Raw genomic sequence first — 12,430 nt, forward strand, 5'->3', positions numbered from 1 at the left:
TTTTGCACATGTATACAGTTTCATCATGCCCACTCTGCTTTTATTTAAAACGTAGCACTATTCAAGTATCTTGTTGCATTCCAGATCACAAAAATGGACAGCACTTCATAATTCCACAGATGGCTGAGAGGTGAGCTAAAGTGTTTTATTGTGGCAAAGTATGAATTGGTGCTTGACTGTTATTGTGTGTGCGTGCGTGTCCACCGCTCACTACTGTCAGCTGTTGAGTTTGCAAGTATGGTTCTGGAATCCCTGCAAGATGATCACTACCCACTGCTAATCTTGTTGAGACATGCACCTCCATTTTAAGCTGTGGCACTTGTGGTATAAGGAGTGCAGCTGGCTGGCTTTGGAATAATGTCTTGCAACAAGCAGTGAAACATGAACACAAAACACCATTGTTTTTTAAATGCTGTCTCTATGTATGTACGCTTATTTTCCTGTTTTAAATTCCTATATCCACGTTTAGGCATGAGAGGTGATGATTCAACCCAATTACTCTAATTATATTGTTCCTGGTCAATCGCAAACCATTATTTATTGTACATCACCTTTCTCATATTCTCCCACCATCTGTTTATCATTTTTAACTCCACAAGTGTCAGTTTTTGTTTTGGTGAATATTGTCATTTAAATATGATGCATTGTTCATTTTTTGTTAGGTTATAACCTAACTTGGGATAAATATTTGGCAAACCTTATTTATCCCTTGACTTGTCCTTGCTCTAATTTGTATTTAATTAACTGCTGCCCGTACCCAATAACTTTTGAACCTCGCTTTTTACTAATTTAATTTCACAGTCAACACTTTTCTCAATTTTATAAAGAAACTTAATAAAGCACTGAGAAACACAAGACAATATAAGTTACCTTTTTGTTTTGTGCACTTTAGATCAACTTTTGTAACTATGGTATGACTAAATTATAATATCAAGATGATAAAATAATAACTGTGCATATTATTGCAGAAGTAGTGTTTGTATTTGCAGTGCTAGTTCCACACTACTAGGAAGTGAGATGGAGCATGGCCTGGAGCTCTCAAATGCAGCTTTTACTTTTGCATACCTCCAAACCTGTCCTATCCATGTATCAGTCTAACTTTTTCTTAAATGTTGCGATGGTCCCTGCCTCAACTACCTCCTCTGGCAGCTTGTTCCATACACCCATCACCCTTTGTGTGGATAAAGTTACCCCTTAAAAAGTTACCTCTTAAAAATACATCATACAAAAAACATTGAAATCATATTTCTACAGTGCACTAAAACATTAATATTTGAAAATTTGTTCAGTATATCTTTTTACTTTAAATGACATGCAATATATTCCCTTTGAACATAAAGGTGCAGCCCACTTAATTACAGCAATGGCTTTTGTTCTTTGGGTGCGGCATTGATCCAATTATTTCAATGAATAAAATAGACCAAAGATAGACACAATATGCTGGAGTAACTCAGCGGGTCAGGTAGCATCTCTGAAGAAAATGGATAGGTGGCGTTTGGGGTTGTGACCCTTCTTCTGACATAGAAATGGAATGAAATAGACCAGTTGCTGCCATCTGCTGGATCAATGAGTTTGTGCAGCTTAGTTATAAAACTGAAAAGGAAACTGCCAAATACATAACAAGGGAGTTTTTAATTAACTGTGGATTGAGAATTGAATTCAATTGAAGTTTCCACGTGAAAATCACAGTCATCTTGGATTACAGAATTTGAGGATACAGGTGCAAGGATCTTCCCCATTTTGAATTTTATACACTGTTTTGGTCATCTTGCACGGAAGATGTTGATGTGGAGAGAAATCAATGAATATTTACTGGACTATTTAACAGGATGGGAAAGCGGAGGTTCATGGAGTGATCGGATTGGTCAGGGTTATAATTAACAGTGTATAGAAAAATGTATACAGAATATATCATAGAAACCTATAAAATTCTAACAGCACTAAATTGACTAGTTGCAGGGAGGATGCTCCAGGTCTCTGGAGTGTCGGGATCCAGGGGTCACAGCCTAGGGAAACGGGCAAGCCATTTAGAATTATCATCGAGTGAAACCTCCACTCGGAGCGTGGTGAATCTGTGGAATTCTCTGCCACACCAGCAACAGAGGATATTCATGAAGGAGTTGATATATTTCTTGATGTCAGAGGGATATTGGGGATAAGGTGGTGAGGAGTATTGAAGTGGATGATCAACCATGATCTTGTTGAGTGGAGGAGCAGACCCAAAGTGATTAATGGTGTTCTTATTTTCCACGTTTCTATCCCCTGAAAAGTTGTCTTTAAAGGCATAGGTCACAGTTCACTCTGGATGTGACACAATCTCCTGGTCCTCTTTCACCTATTTCTCCCTCTTCACATTTTGCTCCCCTTCCACCTTATCTTACATTCTTCTGACAGATGGGTGGACAAAGGCCAGAGATAAAAAAGAGACAACCAAATGTCCTCCTCACCTGTATCCACATCATATCACTTGTACAGGCTTTCTCCAACACCACCTCTTATCCAACACCCCCCCGCCCCCTGCCAGCTATCCATCTGAAGAAGTATTCCAACCCAAAACATCACCAATCTATGTCCTCCAGCGATGCTGCCGGACTGGCTGAGTTACTCCCAAACTTTTTTTATAAACCGGCATCTGCAGTTCCTTGTGTCATTATTAAATGGACCTGTCCTCCAATTCTGTTTTATTTTGTTTATCCATGAAAAGTTCTTTGTGCAGGATGGAACTGCAGATGCTGGTTTAAACTGAAGATGGACACAAAATGCTGGAGTAACTCAGTGGGCCAGGCAACATCTCTGGGGAGAAGGAATGGGTGACGTTTTGGGTCAGGCTAGTCTGAAGAAGTGTCTCTCTATCCAAAACATCACCCAAACGTTCTTTGGGTTCTATGTAATTGAAACGTGTAGGATTTTGAGAGGACATTACAGGGTAAACGTTGAAAGCTTTTTTCGCTTCATAAGGGGAATTCGGAATTATTGGGTGTGGACAACAAGCTGCCTCCCATTCAAGCTGGCAATGATGTCATTTCCTATCATAGAAGATCATCAATATTTGAAATCCTCTCACCAGAAAGCAGTGGAGGTTGAGTCATTGAACATATTCAGAGCCAAGATAGAAATTGTTCTGCGCAAGGGAGTCGAGAGGTATGGGAAAAACACAGAGAAGTAGAGCTGAGGCCAAAATCAGATTTCATGATTTTAATGAATTGCACTGTCTGCTCAATGGTTCTTGTCTCGATTTTGCTGCTTAATGGCTGTTTGACTGACTCACAATTGTTTGTGCTCTGATACGGAGATTGTCAGTGACATCCAATGCCTTAATGGAATTAATCACAGGTTTATCAGAGAAAAATACAAACAAGAGGACCAAGCAAACACTGCTATCTCTGTCCCTGAAGTACAATAATGCTTCATTATTTTCCATTCTATCAATTGCCTTCTTCAATGATTTTTCAATCAGCATGTGGCATCTGAATCAATTGGCTATATTTCAAGCATAGATTCAAGTGTGCCTTGTGAATGTACTTTTACATTGCGCAGAAAGGGTTGGAAGTGAAGAAAACAAAAGATCGACAGTAAGGTAGACTTCTCTGCAATGTAAAACCTGAACCATTTCTAACTGATCAGTACTAATGAAAGGTCATTAGTCAGAGATTTAGTTCTGTTTCTCTCCATAGACATTGCTGAGAATTTTCAGCTTATAATTGTAGAATTCAAGCATCTGCAGCATTTTGGTCTGAAGAAGGGTCCTGACCTGAAACATCACCGATCCTCTTTCTCCAGCGATGCCGCCTGACCAGCTGAGTTACTCCATTATCTGTGTCTACCTTTGGTATAAACTAGCGTCTGCAGTTCTTTTTTTCTGCTGTATTCTTCATCAGTAAGTCCCGTCACTGATCTTGAGAGATGATGTGGCTGCTGAAAGCACCATGGGCAATCTTGAGCTTGCCATTGCATGCGGCCCACCAGATTATCACTGGCTGGTAGCTGATAGCTGAATCTTTCAGAGCAATAGCAGAATTTTACCTCGATCAGATTGCTGTGTATAGGTATATGATCAAAGATTGTGGAGGAAGGAACTGCAGATGTTGATTTACACTGAAGATGGACACAAAGTGCTGGAATAACTCAACGGGACAGGCAGCATCTCTGGAGAGAAGCAATGGATGATGTTTCGGGTCGATCATATTTTGCTTGGGCAGCTTACAACCCAGCAGTATGAATATTGATTTCTCTAACTTCAAGTAACCCTAGCTTTCTCTCGCTCTCTCTCCCTCTCTCTCTGTCTCTCCCTCACCCTAGTTCTCCGACTATTTCACTGTTCTGATTAATTACAATTATATTTTACTAATTGTATGCCTTGTCACCTTCACCGTAGCTAACAATGTATCATGTCCTTATCATCGTCTGCTTTGATCTATAGTTTTCACACCTTACCCTACCATGTCTCTAGTCTCCCCCTCCCCTGACTCTTAGTCTGAAGAAGGATCTCGACCTGAAACGTCGCCCATTCTTTCTCGAGAGATGCTGCCTTTCCGGTTGAGTTGCTGCAGCTTTTAATGTTTATCTATGGTCAAAGATTGTTGACCTCCTAGATCAGCGTTTCTCCTTTCCGTTAGAATGAAATGTGCGTGCATTGTATGCAGGAATTAATCAAAGTATTAATCAGTGTGTGAATTGATTTCACGCAGTTTATGCTTCTGTCATATTGTAAATGTTGGTAATGTTATTGCATAAACTCAATAAATATCTTTCCACTTATTTCTTGAATGCAACCCTTTGGAATAAAGGCACCTGTAAGTAATACATAACTATATAATTACTAGGTCCAATAGCTGATGATGATCAGTTTAATGTCAACAAAGATACTTGTATTAAAATCCATGTGTGTTGTGATCCTTATCTTTAATGGAAAAACATAAGTCTGTGATTCTCATCCCAGATTGCGTCTCTGATGATCAAATTCTCGGGGGAGAGATTTGAATCAAAATAATATTATTAGTGATGTTTCAGTGCTCGCTCTGTTTGCGTATTTTGAAATAACTTGACCATGACCACGTTTTTTTTTTAAATTAAGAATCAATTATGCATGCAATGCGGTAAATAGTCACTTTGTATTATGATATGTTCAATGTTGTTGCTATGATGCACCTTCAATTACTGGGATGAACTGTTACAGTAAACGCAATACATTCCTCCAAATGTGTTGGGTTGGTTCTTATTTGAATGAGGCTGTCTAATAATGTAACAATACACAGTATAAGTACAAAGCCCATTCTCAGCGATGCTGCAGCCCAGAATAGGGGCTATACCAATTGGAAATAAGTATAACAGAAAAACTAAAAATAATAAAAAATAGTGTTTATCTTACTTCATTAACACTGATATTCTTTATAATTTGTCTTCAGTAGTTTGGACTTGTCAGAATTAGCAAAGGCAGCAAAGAAAAAACTTCAATCGGTAAGTTTTCTTTGATTTTGACACTGATGTGGTTTGCGGCGGAAAATGATCGTCATACAGCATTGAGCTTGAAACCAAGGCCTAGTCTTAATGTGTTCTCTTTTGCACACAATCCAAGAACATTGGTTTCCTTGTCAACTCGTCAAAACTGCCATCTCTTCTCAGCTTATCTTTACAGCCTGGTCATTCTTCCTCTTCCCCTCTCACATCAGGCAGAATATACAAAATCTTAAAAGCACATACCTTTCAATTCAGGAACAGCTTCTTCCCTGCTGTTAACAGACTACTGAATGGTCCTTCCATAAGCCAGTGTGTAGTCCCGATCTCCCACGCTACCTCTTTGAGGACCTTGCACTTGTTTTTATTTGCACTTTCTCTGTAACTGCAACACTATTAAGCTGTAACACTATATTTTACCATGTGACATTTTTCTCTTTGCACTACCTGTTGTAATGTGAAAGGCATCATTGCACTTGAGTACAGTTTGATTTGACTGGATAGCACACTAACCTTTTCACTGTATCTTGATACATATGACAATATAACAATACAATTACCATTTTACAGCTGCATTTACTATTTGGCTTGCTTGGTTGGCCTTTTGATGCAGTAACCCCATTCACCAGATCATTACATAATTGCTCTTTGAGGTTTGAAAGCAAGTAAGAATTGTTTTTCTAATTTGCAACCAGAGCTACAAGAAAGGAGGTGTAGCCTTTCATGAGAAGCTAAAAATGGCTATGTCTATGCATGTTGCATATGCAGAACAGAAAGTAGGCATGTTTTGCATGTACCTTCCTTCCCACCCACCTACTTTGGTGTCATCCTCAGCTCTTGGTGACCCTACCCTTATCCTTCCACGACAAAGCCCACCCTTCCCATCGCTTCTCCACACCATCCTATCTCTGCGAGCTGATTCCTCTCCCCCTCCGCCTTGCTCTCACAACCACCTTGTTCTTATGTAGACCTGTTAGCATGTTTGTGAGTGGTGACAGATAACCTCCAGAGTATTCTATTTGTGAGGCATTCAAACTCCTTCTTTTTCTTTGTACTGTACATAAGAAAGTGGAAGGAAGGAATTGAGGATTTTGCTGAGTCAAGATAGATACATTTATTTTTGACTGCTAATTTTCAGAAACAGGAACTTGGTGTCAAACCTGCAGTTTTTTTTAATCTATTACATGCAACTTATTTTTGTTTTAGTTACATTTTATACTCTATTTTTCAAACTATTCCAATTTAATTTGAAGACACAAAGGGCTAGAGTAACTCAGTGGGCCGGGCAGCATCCCTGACGAATATGGATAGGTGACGTTTCTGAAGTCCGAAGAAGGGTCCTGACCCGAAATGTCACCTATCCATGTTTGCCAGAGATGCTGCCAGATCCGCTGAGTCATTCAGCCCTTTGTGTCTTTTCTATTTAAACCAACATCAGCAGTTCCTTGCTTCTCCAATTTTATTAAATGTTATTTTTAAGTGTGTTCTCAGAGTTTATGTAGTTGCATTTTAATTTATCTCAGCAGTACAATAATTCTTTTTCTTTCTAGTTAAGTAATCACTTATTTGAGGAGCTAGCTATGGATGTATATGATGAAGTAGATCGTAGAGAAACCGATGCAGGTGAGGCTTCTGCTGTAAACTTTGTCTTAATATTGTAATGCTGCTTTTCTGAAATAATGAACATGTGTTAGATAACCCGTTTGGAATTCCCTATGGATTTTTTGAATTCATTTTAATATGCACAAGTTGTTCTCATTAATCTGCTTGTTTTCCCAGAACCGTTTTTCTAAATTAATGAAATTGCCCAAAAGCAGTGATTTCACTGTAGGGGCGAAAATACAAATGGTTTTGAAGAATTCATTGATCATTTTGAACAGTTTACTTAACTTCCTGTTATACTGCAGGAGGATGAAAAGGGAAAGCATGAATTTGAAATAATTTTTTTATAATAATGGAAAGGTCATAAAATGGCCCTGAAGTTATTATTTGTCATTTCTTCGAATCATTGATCAATATAGGCTAGAATGATTGCTTTGAACTTCGATGTTTTGTCCGGTGCTGCAATAAAATTAAATTATATTTCTATGCACAGTTTGGCTAACGACTCAAAATCACAGCACCCTGGTCACAGAAACAACGGTCATTCCCTTCCTTCCTGTGAATCCAGAGTATTCCTCAACTAGAAATCAGGTGAGTCTTATTTATGTGTAAACTTGTTAAAAGTGAGGGACATGTCAAATGAATGATCACATTTTCAAATTGTTGTTTACATTGGTTGAAGAATGGACAGTCAATGGCACTTGAATAAATCCACAGAAATCTCCATTAGATTTTCAGAATTGTTTGGTTAAGAGTGTAGAGAAACAGGCCCTTCGACCAACCGAGTCCACACCGACCATCGATCACCCGTACACTATGTTATCCCACTTTCGCACCCTACACTTTAGGGAGCATTTACAGAAGCCAATTAACTCACAACCCTGCATGACTTTTGAATTTTGGAGGGAACCAGAGCACCCGGAGAAAACCCATATGGTCACAGGGAGAACAAACAAACTCCACATAGTCAGTACCCGTAGACAGGATTGAACCTGGGTCTCTGGCGCTGTGAGGCAGCAGCTCTACTGCTGCCGCACGGTGCCACTTTTATCTTTAATTTAGGTTTAGTTGTTTTCTGTTGCTAGATTTCATACTTGTTACCGAGAGAAAAGAAATCTGAAGCTGATATTGCATGTCATGAAGTTCACTTATTTAATTTTTTTCTTGTTCTTTCATGAATAAGATGCTTGCTACTAAGATCGTGTACGTAATTTCGTGTATATCTCTTTTGTTTTGACTTGTTTTGATTGCAGGGGAGGCAGAAGCTGGCACGGTTTAATGCTCATGAGTTTGCCACTCTCGTCATTGACATTCTAAGCGATGCTAAGCGGAGACAACTTGGAAATCCTGTCACCAGTCCAAAAGGTGTGTGTGGGTTAATCTGTTGCTTGTATTTACGAATACATGAGGTTTTGTCTTTTGAATTGAGTTTAAAGAATAGAATTCCTTTAAAAAATATATTTTTGCTGTGATGTTGGGTAATCCCTGGAGAATGGTTACCGTGTGTGAACATTGGCCGCCTAGTATATCCAAGTTACACAAAATTGCTGGAGAAACTCAGCAGATGCAGCAGCATCTATGGAGCGAAGGAAATAGGCGACGTTTTTTTCCCACTTTTCTGGCCTATATTGAAAATACTGACTTTTGACAAAGTTGGGGGTAATATAATTAGCATGGATGGACAATTTAATATCCATTCCTTACATGATATGCAGGGAATGGAGGGATATGGATCACATGCAGGCAGAGAATATGTGTTTAACTTGGTCAAGTTTTGCATGGACATTGTGTGCCGAAGGGCCTACTCTTGTGTTGAAATGTTTTTGTTCAAAGGCTGACAGTAGTAGGAATAAACTGGCCAATTTCAAACTGGCAAACTGCTGCTTGTCATTCGCCACAAATCATCTCCTGGCACTCATCTATTCGCAATTTATATTAAGAACAAGGATAAGCTATAAGTGAAGTTTCATCTAAGTTTCATGATACAAGCTAGAAAACAGTGTTGAGGAGGATGCAAATGCTTTGCCATGGGCTACGAATAGGTTAAGGGAATGGTGACAGTTTATCAGATACTATAATGAAATTTCACTTTAGTAAAACAAGAGATATATTTTTAAAGGTAAAAAATAAATGTGGATGTCCGATTCAGATTCAGATTCAATTTTAATTGTCATTGTCAGTGTACAGTACAGAGACAACGAAATGCATTAACTTGGTCAAGCAGCATCTTCGTGTGCTGGTTCATGAAGCTAACAGGCAATAAAACGGGTGATTAGAAAGACAAACGATGAGATCACAGAACTGAGGGAATAAAATAGAATATGTTGGAAACACAGCCGGACAGAGTTAATATTAACTTTGTCTCCGTTTCCACAGATATTCTCTGTCCTAATAGATTCCAGCATTTCCTGTTTTTGTTTTCTAGCATGCAAAGAAAAGAAAAAAATTACTACTAAAGTAAGGAAGTCTCACCACAGATATGCAGGGCTTTGGTGAGACACTCTTAGAGATAATGAGTGCAGATTTTCAAAGCTTCATTAGTAAAGGTTTTCGCCTGTCCTGGAACTATTATAGCCCAAGTATACAGGATCGATGCCAAGGTTAGGTATTTATGCCCTAAAAATACATTGGCCTGCACTTCCTGGAACTTGGAAAAATATGTGATGATCTCATCCAATTCCAGGAAGGATTGACAAAGTAGATTTTGAGAACCTGTTTAGTCCAGTGGAACTGTCTGATGACTGATTTTCATACTGGCACATCATTTTACTGAACGATTCATGTAGCTGCTTATAAGCTAGATGCTGTTGGAACTTTTCTCTGTATATTTCTTACAACTTTTCGTGTTCTCGGGAAACTTTATAAGTAGTTTAAGGTGGGGCCAAATAAATCGTACGGTATTATTAGGGTAGTGTGTGAGGTGTGCAGTGAAATAGTAATTGTATGTTCTTCTGTGCAGGTTCTGTTATCCACTAATGTATTAGAGAGATCAATGGGGTGTAAAAGCAAAATATTCCATCATGGGTCAACAGGAACAATCTTGTCCCAAGTCATAATGGATGAACTCCAATGAAAAATAATAGCCTGAAGAATGAGATTCAGGGTGGATCAGATCAAAATGCATACAAATCTGAAAAAGTTCATAGATACGTTACAAAGAATTTATTAGCAAAGTATGTAAGAACATACAAGGAATTTGAATTGCCATACAGTCATACCAAAAAAGCAGCAAGATAGACAACAACATAAAAATTAACATAAACATCCACCACAGTGCACTGTGATGGAAGGCAATAATGTATTATCTTCTTCCCTCCTTTTCTCCCGCGGTCTGGGCAGTCGAACCATCCCGAGTTGGGCGATCGACGCTCCCACGATCGGGGCGGTTGTAGCTTCCGCCGTTGTAGCTCCCGAAGTCGATCCCTAACCAAGCTCTACGATGGTAGACCACAGTGCGGACGGAGATACGATACGGGAAAAAGTTGCATCTCCGTCGAGGCAAGCGGTTTAAAAGGTTTCCCTCCACCCCCCCCCCCCCCCATAATACAAAATTAACGATGCACTAAAACATACATTAACAACAAACTAAAACCAACAAAAGAAGAAAAGGACGAGACAGACTGTTGGCGAGGCTACCATTGGTCAGTACCACCTGGAACAATAGTTTCTTGGTAGAACCAGTGCATCACAATTTATATCATTATCTTCTCAACCATGAGGATAATTATTTGCAATGGTTCACATGCTACAGGCAAGAATATTTCAAAGTGCTACTGGATTATAGACTGGTATCAATGAGGTGCTGGGGAGATGGACTTTGTTTCATACCCTTTGGTCATTCACAGCTACCATTACAATGATGGCATCCCATGGAAAGAACTGTTGTGGGTAGCATTTTAAATAAATGTACATTTTAGGATGATATGATGGCACAGTAGTAGAGTTGCTGCCTTAAACCGCCAAAGACCCGGGTTCGATCCTGACTACTGGTGCTGCCTGTACAGAATTTGTACGTTCTCTCCGAGATCTTCGGGTTCCTCCCACACTTCAAAGATGTACAGGTTTGTAGGTTAATTGGCTTGGTATAAATGTACGTTGTCCTTAGTGTGTTGGATAGTGTTAATGTGCAGGGGTCGGTGTGGACTGGGTGGGTTGAAGGGCCTGTTTCCGTACTGTATCTCAAAACCAAACTAAATCGTGGACAAAGGTGACCTTAAAAAGAAAAAAAAAGACTTTTTTTGATGCACCAAACTGCTGTTGATTTTGTTAATGTATGATAAAATAATAGGCACTTTAGAGCACATTTTTCTGATTTAAAAAATATATATATATATCCCAAACGTACTTTGTAGTTATGTGATGACTGTTGCCATGAGTGTTTTTTCCGTAATTTTATTGACCAATTCAGTTTCTTAATTTTTACATAATTCTAAAGTTTTTAGTTTAGAGGTACAGCGTGGAAGCAGGCCCTATGGCCCACCGAGTCCACACCAACCAGCGAGCACCCCATACACTAGCACTAGGGACAATTTTCAAAAGCTAATTAACCTACAAGCCTGTACATCATTTGAGTGTGGGAGGAAACGGGAGCACCCGGAGAAAGCCCACGTGGTCACAGTGAGAATGTACAAACTCCATGCGACTGCACCCACAGTGAGGGTCAAACCCAGGTCTTTGGCGCTGTAAGGCTGACCGCTGCGCCATTGTGCCGCCCTAGTCGTCTAATCTTTTTGGAAAGTGCTCATTTTTATTTTTTGTTCACATTAGATAATGTGGAGCTTGTACTGAAGAGCATTAATGATCGTCATGGATGCCATGACAATGATCAGCCTGATTATGACAGCGTTGCTTCAGATGAAGATACGGATCAGGAACCAGCAACTAAAGCAAACAGAGCAAAGGTATGTCTATTGTTTAATCTTAACTTAGTCAGTGCCTGATGCCAATTGTAGAAATCTGTTCATTTTGGAAAAGGTTTTGTTCTGGTTAATTTCTATCTGTTACTGAAGTAATACATTTTGTCTACCTAACACATATTGCCATTTGTGTTCGTGAAAATTTGCCCAAAGAAAACTGTGAAGTGCTTTAAAGTTCAGATCACTTCAGATAAAGTTCAGATGAAACCAAAGAACTCTTCCAGAATAATTTTTCAAAATTTATCTCGTCATCCAGGGCGATTCCAAGGTTATGTATCTACCCTTGCTAGCTTCAGTTGTTGGGAATGACCCATTGCTTCTAATTGCAACTAATTTACTGTTAGCAAAGGGGCCGTTTCCATTGTATGAGAGAGCCACTTCAAAGTCATCCAGCCGCAAGAAATTGCATTTTGATACTACACATACCTGTTGGCCCCCCCCTCGGTCATGACTGATCA

At 39.3% G+C, this 12,430-nt stretch overlaps 1 protein-coding gene across 14 annotated transcripts in view; it reads left to right on the forward strand.

The window, feature by feature from the left end:
• git2a (G protein-coupled receptor kinase interacting ArfGAP 2a) overlaps positions 1 to 12,430 on the forward strand; it is a 65,323-nt gene that overhangs the window by 25,252 nt on the left and 27,641 nt on the right. For 12 of the 14 annotated variants that reach the window (XM_055655341.1, XM_055655345.1, XM_055655343.1 and 9 more), the window contains exons 8-13: positions 85 to 130; positions 5,406 to 5,457; positions 7,005 to 7,077; positions 7,550 to 7,647; positions 8,310 to 8,421; positions 11,824 to 11,957. In XM_055655341.1, coding sequence (XP_055511316.1) covers positions 85 to 130; positions 5,406 to 5,457; positions 7,005 to 7,077; positions 7,550 to 7,647; positions 8,310 to 8,421; positions 11,824 to 11,957 — 515 coding nt within the window. The remainder of the gene's footprint in view (positions 1 to 84; positions 131 to 5,405; positions 5,458 to 7,004; positions 7,078 to 7,549; positions 7,648 to 8,309; positions 8,422 to 11,823; positions 11,958 to 12,430) is intronic. The other 2 variants (XM_055655342.1, XM_055655347.1) reach the window with 1 other exon arrangement.

Source organism: Leucoraja erinacea, chromosome 25, assembly GCF_028641065.1.
Source record: "Leucoraja erinacea ecotype New England chromosome 25, Leri_hhj_1, whole genome shotgun sequence".
Taxonomy (NCBI): Eukaryota; Metazoa; Chordata; class Chondrichthyes; order Rajiformes; family Rajidae; genus Leucoraja; species Leucoraja erinaceus.